The sequence below is a fragment of the Mchenga conophoros genome, linkage group LG2 (genome assembly GCF_057382185.1).
Source record: "Mchenga conophoros isolate Kocher_MC1m ecotype Shallow Benthic linkage group LG2, M_conophoros_male_GT1.1, whole genome shotgun sequence".
Classification (NCBI taxonomy): domain Eukaryota; kingdom Metazoa; phylum Chordata; class Actinopteri; order Cichliformes; family Cichlidae; genus Mchenga; species Mchenga conophoros.
In genome coordinates, this window is record NC_140527.1 from 22,319,228 (window position 1) to 22,337,273 (window position 18,046).

Genomic DNA, 18,046 nt, shown 5'->3' on the forward strand with positions numbered 1-18,046 from the left:
CTCAGCTTTATCCCGCAGAAAGTCAGGGCTCAGACAAAGTGGGCAGGTCCTGCTTGCTCTCAGGCGTCTGCTTGAAAGCTTTTCCTCTGGCACTGAATCACTTGTTTTGGCTGATTCACTGTAAGTGTTAGCCTGATGCAGGTGATTGATGAAGGGGATCTACCAAACATGTTAAGGGGATTGGACATAGTCTTACCTTTTCTTATTCACTTGCTGGAGCGCCAGTGCTTGTTTCCAAGGTAACATGAAATCCAGGCAGCTCTGCAGCTTGACAAGCAACTATTTTCTGTCCACTGTTACTACTATTAACCTTTTTTTTTTTTTTTTTAAATCCAGCAGATAAGAAGATGAAATTGATTGAATTGCACCTCCTCATCAAGCAATGTGAAGGTTTCCCAAAGGATTTAACACCCCTAAAAAACATAGTTTGAAATGAGACATCTTTTCTTTCACTCACATTAAATATTCATTACTAAATATAGAACAATCAAAGTCGAAGGTTGGGGGAACTGATAATATTATTGCTAAGGAGTTTAATATGGGGAGGTTTTGCTTCTTCAGGGTGAGGTCGGTGTGATTTGATCAGATTTGAGTGACAGTGGCCTGGAAACATGAGTAAATAATCCAATAAGAAGTCCTTTTGATTCAAATAAAGCATTTAACTGCTTTGGTGAATGGAGAATACCGAGCTGGATTCATCACAGTCAGCCTGCCACATTTTTCTTGTGTAACTGTTAAAATTGTTGATTATAGAAAAAGGGTTTTAATTCCTTAGTCTCAGTTCACTGAGTGGGGAGCATAGACCGTATGTAATAGATGGATGTAGCCATTGCTTTGAAATTTGCTATTAAAGTCCCGTTTTGAAGCATCAAGCTGAGCATTTTATCTATCATCAAAGGTTTTGGGGTTTTTGCAAACAGACATGGGCTAAATCTGACCAAAATCAATGGCCTTTGTGTGCTTAGTCTAATAAAATTTGGTTTTTTTTTAAAAAATTGTTGTTTAGTTTTATTTTATTTTATTTTTACATATACTATTTCACTTTGTTATTTGTTATGTCATGTGTACAGCACTTTGTTTTCAGTTGAAGGTTTTTTGAAAAGTGCTATATAAATCAATTGCTTGCTTGCTTTATTTACTTTTCATTCACAGTTGTGACACGTACTGCACTTCTTTTTGACTCTAATCGAAACCATAATTTAGAAAAGTAAACATTATGTTTTTAATAAAGATGACCAGACTGGTCATAGAGCAAAGAAGCAGAAGAGTCATTTCCTGATGAGCTTTTATGCAATTTGACCTCGTTTTTACAAAGTGACAATATTGCGTGTAGAAGGTCAAATCCAGCGCACAAACATGAAGTTTTCAGTTAGCAGTAGACGTGTAGTTTACTGCTAATTATGCCAAAATTTAATTCTGATTAAAAGCATGGCTTATTCTTTGTGCTTGATGTTGGAATGAACTGACTGTGCCAGTTTTTTTAGAAAGCAGCAACTTTTGTAAAACTAACCACACTTAAGGTGCTATTTAGGGGATTGCACTTACATGATATTTTGCCCTGTTTAGTAAATCTGGCCCGGTGGGCAGAACTGATTGAGGAAACTGAGGACATTGCTCTCTTCAAGTACAGCTAGTGACTATCAGTCACAGGGAACCACAGGGTACCTTGTCTTCATTTAAAAAACTTAACGTCATGTTGTTTTAAGTAAGACCTGAAACTAGCAGTTGAGGCCATAAACTCATGAAAATATTTCCTGAGGTTATTGATAAAGGGAGCTGCTGGCCTTCATCCTGTTGATTTTCATACGATGTGACTTCTTATTGCTACTACAGAAGTCGCCCCCTGCTGGACACTTGAAAGAATGCAGTTGTAAGATTTTCTACTCTGCCTTCTCTTTTTTCCTGAAGCTAGAGCCATCTTTTATATACAGTCTATGGTAGATACCAGTTGAGCCCCACCCCTTTAAGACCAGTGAGAAGAGCAGATACTAAGACAAGAAATATTATTTTGAATGCCTTGAAATAAACATTTCCAGTGAAGAATCTCTGAGAGAAACTGGTTTTGAGCAATATCTTTTAAAAATTATGTTGAAATAAATTATATGTAATGTCTTTATGAAAGTAATACCAAAGAAAAGCTGTATGTTAGTAATGCAGTTTTTAACCCATCTGACAAAACCAACTAGAATAAGGCAACAGTATTGCTCTATCTGCTCTAATAAATGCTTACTGGCCTATGAATGGACATCTCCCTGTTTCTGTGAAGATCCAAGTGTTCATCTGTTTCCTGGTGTAGTTCTCAAACCCAAAAGTAATCTCTACAACAACAAAAAAACACCAGAAGTAACAAAATGCACTCTTAGCATTGTTCTTTGTGATGAATGTCTTCCTCTGGAAGACGCAGCTGAACACAACTTTGGGATATTCTGTGTTATTGTTCTGTGATAAGAGCAAGTTTCCTCTTCCAAGCTTTGCATTTGTTTAGTGGTCTGAGTTAATGCATGCCAGAAGGCGAATGGCAGACTTTTATAAATGATTCACTACAAAATAACATTATATCTGAGGAGGACTGATAGCATGGATTGTCAATACTAATGACTTTACAATTTCACTGGCTGTAATCTGGAACAAAAATTCTTCGACTGCAGTTCCAGGATCCTTTGCATGTATCCACCACCAAACAGCAACATGATAAACAGTGTTATTATCTCAATGATTCTATACTGCATCTTAAACTGTCTGTCAGACTGTTTCTATTATAAAACCACGACTTTATTCATATCTATTACAGACCACTGTAATTCGAGTTATGAAAGAGATGAGAGAGCAGGGATATGAAGGGCTGCAGGAGTCCTGTTTACTGTTGCTGCACTTTGTATTTTGGCTGCATGTCTCTACGTTTGGATGGAAACTGTGGATGGCATAATGCCTTCTGAGATTCATGCCATGAGAGTTGGGAAAGTTAAAGAATCTGATGCTTAAAATCAGCCTCATTCATGTCTTCAACCAAAAAACTGTGCATGACATGCTATAATAAGGGTACTCTTAAAATCACTGCAGACACTTTTTGAAGGGCCTGCAGTTATGGAAATTATATAAACATTACATAGAGCCTTTATTGCTCAGACAACAAGGACAGTTTGCGCAGTCTGCCTTGAAAATGTCAGAGCAAACAAGATGGCTTTCAGTATTCAGACTTTCTTGTGCCTCTTGGTTCAGGAAGATGGTTATTGTGTCAGAGTCATGTAGATTAGCCCTGGGTTTTTTTCAATTGTTAGAAATGTGAAATTTGATACTTTTTAAGCACAGCCTGAACTTTATTGGGCAAGTTCTCTTCCAATTTCTTTAAAAGGTCTCCAGGATTTTTTTGAAGGGCATTCAAAGCTCTTCTTTGGATGTTTCTGCCTTTTGTTCTGTTCTCTGACAAGATGATTCCACACTGCCTCAGCAATGTTGAGGTCTGGACTCTGGGGAGGCCAATCTGTTCCATTGTGTGTTTTTCAATCCAGGTATGTTTTTACTGCATTGTCAGTGTGTCTGGGATCATTGTCATGCTGAAAAGTCAAGCTGTTGCCAATCAGATGCTTTAAAAATGGTATTGCGTCGTAGATGAATGCAGAAAATATAATCTGTAATTTTCTGCATTAATTAATTTTGACAAGATCTTTAACACCACAAGGTTGAAATGCAGCTACAAACCATATCATACCCTCCACTGTGTTTTGTAGGTGGTTGTAGTTACGGGGCGATCGTGGCTCAAGAGTTGGGAGTTCGTCTTGTAATCGGAAGGTTGCTGGTTCGAGCCCCAGCTTGGACAGTCTCGGTCGTTGTGTCCTTGGGCAAGACACTTCACCCGTTGCCTACTGGTGGTGGTCAGAGGGCCCGGTGGCGCCAGTGTCCGGCAGCCTCGCCTCTGTCAGTGCGCCCCAGGGTGGCTGTGGCTACAATGTAGCTGCCATCACCAGTATGTGAATGCGAGTGTGAATGGGTGGATGACTGGATATGTAAAGCGCTTTGGGGTCCTTAGGGACTAGTAAAGCGCTATATAAATACAGGCCATTTACCATTTACCATAGTTAGGTGACAGCTTTCCATCTCTCAGGTATTGTGTCAGGTTCTTGCTGGATTTTCCTGTTTCTCAAGGACATGACTTTCACATACTGTTCATGTGCTGTAGATAGTAGAGATGGCACGATACCACTTTTTTATGTCCGATACGATATCATACATTTGGATGTCTGCCGATACCAATATAAATCCGATATAGCATATTTTATAATCAATAAAATGTTTTGTTTAAATATCTTGCTGCATTTTGTATAAGTTCATACTCAAGTTTAAAAAACTAAACTAAAATAAAACTTTTCTGTTATACCTGTATGCAAAAGATACACTGCACCCAAAATATTTCATAGATCAGCTAAACTGATCAATCTAATAAACTTAAACCTACACCATCCTCCCTATTCTGGTATTTCAAAGAGTACTTAGTGGAAATATTAAGCAACCTAACTAATAGGGTTCCAACTCCCAGCAAAAAATAATAAAAAATAGGGAACCACCCCCCACCCTCTGCTTTATAATGCTTAATTGACGTAATCGACTGTAATTTAATGCAAGTGTAAAAAAAAAAAAAATGCACAGAAATCTGAAAAATCAGAAAATTGTCTACAATGATTAAATAGATTCAACATCTTTCTTCAAAAGAATTGCAGACTGCACAGATGGTGCCTTCCCAAAGGAAAAAGTACTATAGCTTACTAGGGTATAAATTTGACTTAATAGTTACTATATACAATAATGGATGTCTGTACATTTTACATCAGATGGAAACTTTGGTTGTAAGATTCAGATAATTATTTATTAAAAGCTAGACATGACAATTAGAAAGGAAAGTATGTCTTTGTGCCCCCTTTTCCCTGTTAATGCCCTATCGGCCCCCCTGGCTAAACCTTGCTAGACCCGCCCCTGCACAGTTACGTCAGCTGGATCTTTATGTAGAAAAAGATCCTGGTGTAGAAAGTAATATTAACAGTTTATCAAGCTTAAACGTGCTGCTGTTGTTTATCCGCTGGTTTCCTTTTTCTAACGCAAAGTGGGCCAAAAACGAGAGACGGAGTCGCGACAGAAAAGCAGATCAGCTGATCATTGATCAGTTTCATGATTGAAGTAGCAGCAGGAGAGGGAGGGAGAGAGTCGCTCCCAGCATTCGGTGGGAATGCTTTACAAACATTCAGAGATGAACTTGCACACTTGCTTTACTTCTCTCTGGGATACCTTTCTCGGAGATTAAATGCCGGTTTGGAAGCACGTAGCGAGGCTCCAAATGCTGAACCAGACCGCACGCCACATCCACTCTATCACGAGACCATACTCCTCTGACGTGCTAAGTTTATGAGCTGGGTTACGCTATGTCGCAAGTTTGTGAGGTGCTTTTGTGATATTGAATGGATCGGATTACATTTTTTATTCCTCTCCGATATCCGATCCAGTAATTTAGGTCAGTATCGGACCGATACGTAATATCGGATCGGTCCATCTCTAGTAGATAGTAGTTTTTTATGCCTGCCACGTCTTCTTTTGTCTTCCACTTCAGTTTCCTCAAACTTTTTAAGGACACACTGAACATCACGCTGAGATATGCCAAGTTTTCTTTTAATAGCTCTTTGGAAATCTCATTGTTGGTGTGTAGCTGTGTTATCTTTGACATCATTTGGAAATTCGTTTAAAGAAATTGGAGCAAATGTGTTTTCATGACAGGCTGCAACTGTGGTACAAAGGTACAAGTGCCTAAAAATACAATTTAATGTTGTAGCACAACACTGGTTCATCCCTTGACTTATGTGCCTTTTTTATGCTTGAATGATTTCCTAGGTCAAAGAAAAAGCATTCCTCTGAAAATGATCAGACATTGACAGACAAAGAACCATTGCTCAAGACTCCAAGTCTGGCCCCGTGTAAACTAAACCTAAAGAAATTAAGCACTGCTCAAGACTTTTGTACAGTACTCTATACAATTAATAGAATTTCTGCAAAGAATTTGGACTTTGTTATAAGAAACAAATGCAACCTGAATAAGTGATAACAGCTGTTTCAAGTCTTTATTGAATACACTGAGTAATCGTTTGAGGATGGGAAACAAACAGCATGTTTATGTGAAAAGTTTTCACAGGACTCTCAGTGGAGCGGTGATGATTGGGGTTTGTTCTGCAGCCACAGGATCTCGGCACCTTGCAGTCCACCATGAACTGCTCTAGATACCAAAACAATTAGGAGTTCAGGAGAACGTCAAAGCCATCTTTCCATCAGCCAAAGTAGCAACTCTACAACAGACTTGCTGAAAAGCAAGAGAACTGAGTTGCTGCTTTGGTCCAGTCAAAGTCAACTGATTGAAATGCTGTGGCGAGAGACAGCTGTGCATCAATGAATGTCCACAATTCTCAATGAAGTGAAGGGACATTGTAAAGGAGAGGGGGACCAAAAGCTAGTTAGAATCACATATTCCAATTAAGGAGATGAGATTGAAAGCGTGGGTTGTAAAGATGCCTCTCTCGCTAAATAAAAGCATACAGTGTCTTGCTACTGACAAAGTCTGCTCTTCTTTAGAAAGATTGATTGGGGAGAGCCGTGCCTTGAACACAGAAACTTTCACAGCACCGCAGCAGGAACATTAAGGAGCTAGACATGAGAGTCTATAATCAGAACACTTATAGATTAATAAACAAATTCAGACCACCTCAAGTTGTGCAACACATGTGCTGCAATGTTCTGTAGCACGATGATGCAGAATTTGGCATTTCTGGTAAAAATGAACACCACTTTGTTTGAAATGCGTGTTAAAAAAAACAGTACACCAATATAAGATCTGATCTCAGCTTTAATGCATGCACTTGGAAGGTTACAGCGTAGTGTTAAAAGGGGGCTCCAGTTAGTTCACAAGTTACAACATAGATTTACTGCAGAATTCTACATCAGCTTTAGAATAAGCAGTTCAGTCTGCTGACCTTTTCTCAGTTGAGATGGTTAGCATGACCTGGATAGTTCAGTCAACACCTCCCAGAGTTACTGGTGAGAACTGAAACAGTTTTGTGGGGAGGACTGGGCCAGAATTCCTCCTCGTGGTTTTGCAGGTCTCCCCAAGCAGTCTCTGGGATCAAAGTTGTTGCTGCTAAAAGAGCTTCTGCCACGATTCTGCACTGTTTGTTTAACATTAGTTTGGTCAGATCGTGTTTATCTAGAATTTTGTGGCTTAAATGAAAATCAGGCCTTGTGTTCTAATCAGTTTAGAAATCCTGGTAATTCCAGAGAGCTCACAAACATTTTCCTGCATCTGTACATCAGAATGAAAGGTTTGTCATCCACGCTAGATAGTTATTATGCCAACCCGGCAGCTCACATCCATCCCTGTCCTCGTGTAAAATCAAATCCAGGCCAGGATTTTCCACTTTTCCTCTGCATAAAATAATAATGAATACAATGCCTGGCATATTGTTAAGGGAGTTGTGAATAATAAGGAATAGTGCTGTATGGGGCATATTACTCTGCTCCTTTCTTCTGTTGGAACAGGTTTCCATAAAACCTGATTAATAATACATGTCCAATACTTGCTCAGCTCCTTCAGGGTCAGCTATTATCCTGTCGTACTTTTGCGGCTTTGACTGCATCCTGCTGCAAAAGAAACGTTCATTTACTGAGCGATTGCCTTCAACTGAAGACACCCGTGCTTGTCAGCAGGAGATTCTCTAAATGTGCAAAGAGCTTTTTGAGCTGCTGTTGCAGTTTGGAAATATCATCAGAAGCAAAAATGGTGGATATTATTCTGAAAATTATACAGCTGTTTGGAGGCGAATGGAGCTCATTCACAACAGCCATTTTGGCTTGTCAAAGAAAAATACAGATGGATTTGATCGCATTAATAAGGCTGCCTTTCAGCCATAGAAGTTCCTGGTATTGTTAGCACAGCTTACTGGGAGACTTCATGGAACTGAGTCATGAATGTGTTTAGTTCCATCTGTGCTTTTCAAGATATCTGATGTCAAAAAGGTCCAGAGGTGAGAATATTCAAGGCACCGCCATCCTAATGACTGTTAATCTTCACATGTTTGCAGAGAACAAAATTAAGTCTCAGTTTCCCTCTGGCTGTAACTGCCTTAATATTCAGTGGCTTTCTTAACTTCATTACCTCCTAATACTCTTTATTTCTCCTTCATCTATTATGAAATGGGTAGAAGAAAAAACAACTCGCGTCACAGTTCTGTCCACTCTTTGTTGCCTGTTTTTGTTTTATGAGGCTAATTTACTTAGTCCTTGTTTTAGGGCAAATATTAATAAATGTAAGTTAATTAAAGAGCAGATGTGAGTGGGAAAATCTTTTCATTTAAGTCTCTCTGGATAAGAGAAAATGCTGAATGCCTGAAATGGAAATTAGACTAAATGTAATTGCCTTCATAATCGAAAGCACTTTTCCTTTAAAGCTTCAATTTGGGACTTTTTCAGTATATAAATTATTGATAGCTTGAAAAGGCTTTTTTGTGGAGTTAGCCTTTTAGAAGAAGAAGAAGAAGAAGAGCTTGTGGAAACCTTTTTTTTTAACCTTGCGGTAGCTTCAAACTTTAGATCCAGACTCACCGTCGTGCACCACAGGGCATGCATTACTGGCCTCGTCTGCCTTTGAATCTCGCTTATCATGCGTCCTCTTTTTTTGTTAACTTAAAGAGACAAGCTACAAAAAATGTTGGATAAAAATGACAAATAACCCATGCTTGCGGTTTGTTTTCAGGCTATATAAAAAGCACATACGCACAGCCCATGCTTCACTTGGGTTGCCTCTGGTAAACAGTGTGAGTTTGCACAGACTGTAGGTCTATTTGAAGTAACCATATATAGTGCCAGCAGTTCAAAATCTCACCCTTCATGATATGAGATGACTATAATATATTCATGTGACACACCAAAAGAAGCTGCACACTACATCCATCTGCCAAGACCATCAGATATAAGCCCTGCAGTCCGCCTCTTGTTGTAGAAAGAACAAACAGAAGCCTCAGATGTGGAGCTAATATGGTTTTCTTACCTGTTGAGAGTGCCTTGGGAGTGCCTCCTCAGATGTCTCAATAGTCATGCAGGGTGTCATTTTCTCCTCTCCCTGAGCAGCAGGACAAAAAAATCACCCCCAAAATACTAAATGAACACCTACCAGAGCTGTATTTGAGACTTCAGTTGGTCTGTTAGTGATATAAGTCCCTCGCTTACTTGGGGTTGGATCAGGTGAACACTCCTCTAGTCATGCTATAAGCTCAGGCCCCGGCTGAGGCAATGATCATTTCTCCTTCTTTTTCATCTTTTCATTCCTCATGTGCTGTGTGTGCTGCTACTGCATGTTTCTGAACTCTTGCCTTTGCTCTCCTGTAGTTTACTTTTTGTTTTTAGTCCCTCTAAGAGCTCACTTTTTCTCTCTTCTGTTTTCCCTCCAACCAGTCGAGGCACATGGCTGACCCTCCCTGAGCCTGGTAGCGGGGTTTTCCTATATCTTGAGGCGACAACTTTCACATACTGTTCATCTATTATAAATAAGTTTTTAGCTCTGCCACTGATGTTTTCTTTCTCCTCAACTTGTCCAGTTTCCTCCGACTTTTTAAGGACGCACTGCACACCGTGCTGGGATGTACCAGTTTTCAGGTCATAGCTTTTGGAAATCGTCTTGTTGGTACAAAAATACAATATTATGACTGTTACACTGTGTTGTCTAAAAATTCTCTTAATGTCACTATTAAAAAAAGGCAAGAAATTCTGGATCATTGGAAGCAAAATAAAAAGAAATGTGTGGCTCAAACCCTTTCTACGCTACTGAAGGTGGATACAGTTTAGCCAAATTAAAGTTACTGATGTACAGATTTATAGAAAAATAGCAAATCTGTTGTGTCCATGAACTCAGTTGTTGTGCTTTGGTTCCGATGTTTGTTCATGTGACTCGTACTTAAATAACCATGGGTACAATTATGTAACATCAGTACTTTAAGGTGGTGACACTAACCTTTGCTACTTAGTGAGCTCACTGTTTAGCACATATAAAACAATGGGTGGGTGGGTGAGTGTTCATGTGGACAGCCTGTGCTTAAGTGATATCTGCCCCACTCATGTTGGTTTTATATCGCACTGTAGGACTACCTTCCCTATTAACCTTCTTATTGGTTCACAGCTCCACTACATTTCAACATGCTCAAAGCTCCCATTAGCAATTATTACTAATTATTATACTATTATTACTAATCCAAATAGTAATTGAAAGCACGTGTGGGTGTGAGCGACCTTAATGGAAAATGTGTTATGTGCTGGGAAATCTTTTTTTTGGTGGTGGTTTGTGATGGGATTGATTTTTTTCTTCTTTTTTTTTTGTCAGAATCATTTATATCAATAAAGTTAGGCTGAAAATACTTCAACGATTCAATGAACAAGAGAATGCACCAGTGATAAATTAAGCTTAGTTATCTGATAAATTGGCAGATAAATGAATATTTAGATCATGTGTTCCAATGACCAGTGCATCACTGAGCTCCTGGACAGTCTGAGGTGCAAGCTGTCGGCGTCAGATGGAGCTAAACATAATGTCCCAGAGGTGTTCTGTTGGATTTAGGTTAGGTGAGCTTGGGGGCCAGTCAGTGGTATCAATTCATTCATTCTTCAGTTACTGCCTGCAGACTCTCGCCAGATGAGTCGGGCATTATTGTGCAGCAGGAGGAACCCAGGACCCATCGGACAGGCGTTAGGGTCTGACAATGGGTCAAAGGATTTCTGACCTAATGGCACTCACGGTGTCGTTGCCTAGCCAGTAGAGGTCTGTGTGTCCCTCCATGGATATGCCTCCCCAAACCAAACCTGACCTTCCACCAAACCCGTCATCCTGAACGATGTTACGGGCAGCTTAACATTCACCAAGGCTTCTCCCTTTCACATCTGTCACATGCACTCAGGTTGAACCTGCTCTCATCTGTGAAAATCACAGAGTGCCAGTGTTGCCTCTCCCAGTTCTGTTGTTTTATGCTAAATGACAGTTGAGCTCCATAGCAGATGCTGGTCCTGCTGATGGTCCTGTCCAGCTCTCCTACAGTAACTGTCTGTCTCCTGAAATATCCTTAATGCTGTGCTGGGAGACATTGATGTGCCATCCTAGAGTAGTTGGATTACCTGTGCAACCTCTGTAGGGTCCAGGTGTCACCTCATGCTACCAGTAGTGACACTGACCCAAGTTATGTATCAAAAGATTACTTTTTTTAAGTACAGCAAGATACATTTTTGATTACAATTTTAGATTAAATTGTAATCTAATTGATTACATGTATAATATCTCTTAGATTTCACTTAGGCTAGATAGATTAAACTCAACTTGAAGTGACATATTATGTCTTTGCTGAGCTGAGAAGATCCATTGATCCATTTATCTTCTTCTACTTTTCTAATTCAGGGTCGTGGTTGGGCTGGAGTCTCTCAGCTGTCAGGAAGTACACCGTTTCAGCTTTAGCCATCCCTTCATTAATGATTTCATTTACCTGGAGCCTTATTTGTAAATATCTGAAGGAACCTTCTCTAAGCCATAACTTCTTTTTAAAGCTTCAAAGGAAAACAAGAGTGGGCTGTGAGCACCTGACCAGTCCACGTTTCAAATGTGGTATCTGTCATGTTGGCCCTAATGTAGTGATGATTATATTTGAATATTACGTTTTAAAATACACAGTTAAAACTGACTAAAACCCTCATTTCTTAGACACAGAGTGCATCCAGTGGTGACAATATTTTAAACAGGAGGTTGGAGTGTAAGCTAAAAGTTATAATGGAACAATGTAGAGGAAAGATGTATTTATTTTCTGTTAGGCTTAGGCTAGACTTCACTTAACTTGAATTAAACAAAACAACTTATATCTTTGCCAAGATGAAAACTTCCATCCATCCATCTTCTTCCACTTATCCAATTCAGGGTCGCTTGAGCCGATCCCAGCTGTCATGGTGCAGGCGGCGGGGTGCGCCCTGGCCAGACCACCAGTCTGTCACAGGGCTACAGAGGGGAAGCTGAAAACGGTGGCATGGATCAAAATCAGAATAGAGAAGGAAGGAAGGAAGGTTGAAATCTTTCCATTTTAACATATCATAATTAGCTAAATGAAACGGGAAAACAGGAGGTTAATGCAGTGTAGTGTTTTGTTTTAGAAAGACTACACGGTATGCTCGATGCTATATTTTATGTCGTGGCATCATACTCTTAGCAGAGTATCATTTTATGAAAGTAAAGTTAAAAAACAAACACGTGGAGAATTTTGCTTCAGAACACTGGTGCAAGCTCAAAATAACAAGAATGTAAGTCAGCTTTACTGATGTTGCTCCATTTCACAAATCACGCATTTGTCTCGAGGAGCATTCTGCACAGCATATGGAGCCTCTATACTTCAACCCTTTGTTTGGACCGGGTGAATATCCTGGAGGCATTAATAGCTAGGCCAGAAAAACAGAGAGGTCCCAGAGTGGTGGGTCAGTCCGGTACAGCCCGAGTGCAAAGAGAGGACAGAAAATGGAGAAAATGCCACATGCAAAGCAATGGACAAAGAGGACTGTCAGTAGAAGATAAATAGAAAAAGATTTGTGTATTTTGTCCATGGTTTAAAGTTTTTTTGAGTGAAAATGTCAAAAACAAAGTATGTGGTATATATTTTTCACAATATCTAACAGGAAAGGTCAGACGATACAAATTTCATACCTTTCTTAATACTTTCTCTGCCATTTCCCAACAATCAGCAGCCATGGACTCCTCGTTGAAGCTGCTTAGCACTTTGAAAATTGAAATAATTGATGCCCACAAAGCTGGAGAAAGCTACAAAAAGAAAGAAAATTGTTTTGAAGTAGCAAGTTCCTGAGTTCATAATACAAGTAAGAAATGGTACTTAACAGGAACGGTGGAGGTCAAGTTGAGGTATCGGAGACAAAGAAAACTGTCTGAGAGAACTGCATGTAGGCTTTTATATAGAAAGGTAAATCAAAAAAGCCTTAATTTATGAGACAGAATAGATTCAGTTAAATATCAGAAAAGTGCAGAAGAACCAGAACATCTGTCAAAAAAATAAGCATGGCTCCATAAACAATCCTAAAACCGTACAAGAGGAGCTTCCAAAAAGTTACGCCAGTGCACCAAGTCAAAAATAAAACAATCTGACCATACAGGGTGGCTAAACCTTTACTTCAGGCCCTGGGAAATATGAAAAATAAAAAGGTGTCATCGAGAATCGTCTCTGTGCACCACAAATAATCAAGAATTGATTAAAGGACAGATTTTCAGATTTAATTCAACGACTCAAATGTTTTAACTGTTTAGGAATTACACACATTTATACACAGTCCCGCAATTTCAGTGGCTCCAAATTAACTGGACAAATTAACTCTAAACATACATGTGTGCGATGTATATCGAAGGTGACTCGTGAAAAAACGCAAACCGATGATGAGATGAACATAATTCATGTGAAAAAGCCAAAGAATTGGAATTTATAATAAATCAATCAATATACGCGTGAAGTTGTTCATGCAAAGTTTCTTTGACATTGGCCTAACAGTTAGGAGGTAATAGGTGCCCTACTTAGTACACTAAGATTACGGTATCGTAAGTTAAGGATTGATTTTTAATGTTTGGATGGAAAACCTTTGGAGTCGATGACAGTCTGGAACCCGTTAACCTCACCAAATGCTGATGCTCAGTCAGGCCCTTACTCTAGCTGCCGTCAGCTTGTTTGTGGGCTTCACTGCCTTCAGTTTTGCCTTCAGTACAGGGAGTGCAGAATTATTAGGCAAATGAGTATTTTGTCCACATCATCCTCTTCATGCATGTTGTCTTACTCCAAGCTGTATAGGCTCGAAAGCCTACTACCAATTAAGCATATTAGGTGATGTGCATCTCTGTAATGAGAAGGGGTGTGGTCTAATGACATCAACACCCTATATCAGGTGTGCATAATTATTAGGCAATGTCCTTTCCTTTGGCAAAATGGGTCAAAAGAAGGACTTGACAGGGTCAGAAAAGTCAAAAATAGTGAGATATCTTGCAGAGGGATGCAGCAGTCTCAAAATTGCAAAGCTTCTGAAGCGTGATCATCGAACAATCAAGCGTTTCATTCAAAATAGTCAACAGGGTCGCAAGAAGCGTGTGGAAAAACCAAGGCGCAAAATAACTGCCCATGAACTGAGAAAAGTCAAGCGTGCAGCTGCCAAGATGCCACTTGCCACCAGTTTGGCCATATTTCAGAGCTGCAACATCACTGGAGCGCCCAAAAGCACAAGGTGTGCAATACTCAGAGACATGGCCAAGGTAAGAAAGGCTGAAAGACGACCACCACTGAACAAGACACACAAGCTGAAACGTCAAGACTGAGCCAAGAAATATCTCAAGACAGATTTTTCTAAGGTTTTATGGACTGATGAAATGAGAGTGAGTCTTGATGGGCCAGATGGATGGGCCCGTGGCTGGATTGGTAAAGGGCACAGAGCTCCAGTCCGACTCAGACGCCAGCAAGGTGGAGGTGGAGTACTGGTTTGGGCTGGTATCATCAAAGATGAGCTTGTGGGGCCTTTTCGGGTTGAGGATGGAGTCAAGCTCAACTCCCAGTCCTACTTCCAGTTTCTGGAAGACACCTTCTTCAAGCAGTGGTACAGGAAGAAGTCTGCATCCTTCAAGAAAAACATGATTTTCATGCAGGACAATGCTCCATCACACGCGTCCAAGTACTCCACAGCGTGGCTGGCAAGAAAGGGTATAAAAGAAGAAAAACTAATGACATGGCCACCTTGTTCACCTGATCTGAACCCCATTGAGAACCTGTGGTCCATCATCAAATGTGAGATTTACAAGGAGGGAAAACAGTACACCTCTCTGAACAGTGTCTGGGAGGCTGTGGTTGCTGCTGCACGCAATGTTGATGGTGAACAGATCAAAACACTGACAGAATCCATGGATGGCAGGCTTTTGAGTGTCCTTGCAAAGAAAGGTGGCTATATTGGTCGCTGATTTGTTTTTGTTTTGTTTTTGAATGTCAGAAATGTATATTTGTGAATGTGGAGATGTTATATTGGTTTCACTGGTAAAAATAAATAATTGAAATGGGTATATATTTGTTTTTTGTTAAGTTGCCTAATAATTCTGCACAGTAATAGTCACCTGCACACACAGATATCCCCCTAAAATAGCTAAAACTAAAAACAAACTAAAAACTACTTCCAAAAACATTCAGCTTTGATATTAATGAGTTTTTTGGGTTCATTGAGAACATGGTTGTTGTTCAATAATAAAATTATTCCTCAAAAATACAACTTGCCTAATAATTCTGCACTCCCTGTATCTGAAAATTTGATCTATTGGGCTGTAATCGGATTACTAACTTGGCTTTTAAAGAATATCTCATTTCTTTGGTTTGAAATACTCGGGTTCTTTTACAGTGTGCTTTGGATCATTAATAATAATAATAATAATGGATTGGATTTATATAGCGCTTTACAATAGCACTATTCATTCTCTCACATTCACACACTGGTGGAGGCAGCTACAGTTGTAGCCACAGCTGCCCTGGGGCAGACTGACAGAAGCGAGGCTGCCATATCACGCCATCGGCCCCATGGCCAACACCAGTAGGCGGTGGGGTAAAGTGTCTTGGTGTCTTGCCCAAGGACACAACGACCAGGACAGAGAGCCCGGGGGATCGAACCGGCAACCTTCCGGTTACAAATGCGTTTCCCAACCCCCAGCGCCATGGTCGCCCCCCATTATCAGGTTTACAGCATTTCGCAGAATCTGAGCAGACAGCATAGCATAAACACTAGTTTACTGATGGTTTCATCTCTCCATATTTTTTCATTTTCTCTGGAAAACCCTAATCTTGCCTTCTTAACTCATTCACTGCCAGCCATTGGCAGTGAATGAGTTAAACCCATTGACTCATTCACTGCAATTGACGGCTATAGACGTCAATGGCAGTGAATGAGTTAATAATAATAATAATGGATTGCATTTATATAGCGCTTCTCGAGACCCTCAAAGCGCTTTACAATACCACTATTCATTCACTCACTGGTGGAGGCAGCTACTGTTGTAGCCACAGCTGCCTGGGGCAGACTGACAGAAGCGAGGCTGCCATATCACGCCATCGGCCCCATGGCCATCACCAGTAGGTGAAGTGTCTTGCCCAAGGACACAATGACCGAGACTGTCCGAGCCGGGGCTCGAACGGGCAACCTTCCAATTACAAGACGAACTGCCAACTCTTGAGCCACGATCGCCTGAGTGTAACCAGTGGTTTGCACTTTTTTGTGAAGGCATCTTAGTTGCAAACTTTGACAGTGATGCATCTACCTTCTCTGGTGTGTTTTTGGCTAGATTTTGTGATATTCTGAATGTTTTTTCTTAACCAAGGAAAGAATCTGCACTCAAAATCTTTTGGTGAGCTGACAAATGCATTCATTCTTTTTAAGGACATGGCATAAAGTCTCATAAAGTTTATTTGGTGCATTGACATATTTATTTCATTATATAATATTGAATGTTGCAGCTACCAAATGGAAGTTCAACACTTGGAATCAACTCCAGATCTTTTATCTACTTAATTTGTCATGAAAGATGAAGGGAGCAGGCCTCACCTCACACATTCCCTTCATTAAATGCTTGTCAGTCAAAACTTCAAATACTTTTAAGCCTCTGAAAATGAGCTACTGTGCATAAAAATGGCTCTATTTTCCAAACGGTTAATGAAATACTTTCCTTAAACCCCATGATTAAAGTTCAAAGTCTGCCCTTCACACCACCATCGCACCATTATTAGATTTTAAATAAGAGACATATGGACGTACCTGTGTAACCACCACTGTGTGCTACATATCTGTGTGTTTAAAGCAGAAGTACATATCATCTGATGATAACAGTGAGGACCCAGGGAAAAAGTCAACCTGATATACAGTAGTAGGAGTTTTGTAACTGTGGCAACCCGTATAGTTCATCTCTGAGTTTGGACTTTTCCTTGTCATTACTGGCAAAAGAAAGATGAAAATTATTCCTGAGAAATGTTTTACCATTACAAATCAGCTGTCGTGAAATAACCAAGCCAATTTCAGGAGTAGTGTGTTTAACAGCAACATCAGTATGCTTGCTTCTTACACGCAGCAGTGCTCCACCGAACAAGGACAATTTAGATTAAATGTCACATGACCTTAAAATGTACTCAAAGTATGTTAATAATAGCATCAAATTATAGCGATGCGGGAACCCCGACAGACACCGTGATGGCGAGGAAGTCTGTTTTCCTGCGGCGATTCGTTCTGTCTTCAAGTCTCATAGCTTTAATAATTAATGTTACATTGACATACTGCATACTGAATGAAGGGAGGGTTATGAGTCACAGAAATGTGAGGAATCCTGTGTAACAAGAGACAGGAATATGAAATTAATTAAAGTGGTGAACTTTTAAAAAAACCCTATTGCAACATAAGATCTAAGTCATTCCCTTTCCTCTTGCCCCCAAACCCCTGATCTTTAACTGCTAAACACTTGGATAGTTACACATCCCAGAGTCACTCGCCACAGTTACTTGAATGATGAATGAGAAGTTTAACAGAAACTCAGTTCAGGCTTCCTGCACATGCAACAAATGACTCAGTGTTTGATCTTTCTGTTTTTTAGGGGCACGGTGGAAGCTCGCTTTGTTTACGTCTTCATTTTGGGGATCCTCTTCTCAGGCACCAAGGACCTGTTGCGATCCCAGATCATCACAGCAGATGCCAAACTGAAGAGCAGGGGATTATGGGAGATTTACAGTGGCTTGGTTTTGTTGGTTTCGCTGCTCTTCCGTGCTCACAACCTGCCAGTCCTCTGCTGCTGCCTGCTGATCCAGACGCTCATGGCTCAGTTTATCTGGAAGAAACTCCACTATGATGCCGCCCAGACTACCATCATGCACTACTGGTTTGGTCAGGCCTTCTTTTACTTTCAGGTAAGCTGGTTAAAGTTGATTCTTTTTAAATCAAATTA

General features: G+C 40.1%; 1 protein-coding gene across 3 annotated transcripts in view; it reads left to right on the top strand.

The window, feature by feature from the left end:
* The window catches only part of pigg (phosphatidylinositol glycan anchor biosynthesis class G (EMM blood group)), a 93,108-nt gene that overhangs the window by 56,094 nt on the left and 18,968 nt on the right, over positions 1-18,046 (top strand). For all 3 annotated transcript variants that reach the window (XM_085288197.1, XM_085288206.1, XM_085288214.1), the window contains exon 11: positions 17,699-18,008. In XM_085288197.1, coding sequence (XP_085144323.1) covers positions 17,699-18,008 — 310 coding nt within the window. The remainder of the gene's footprint in view (positions 1-17,698; positions 18,009-18,046) is intronic.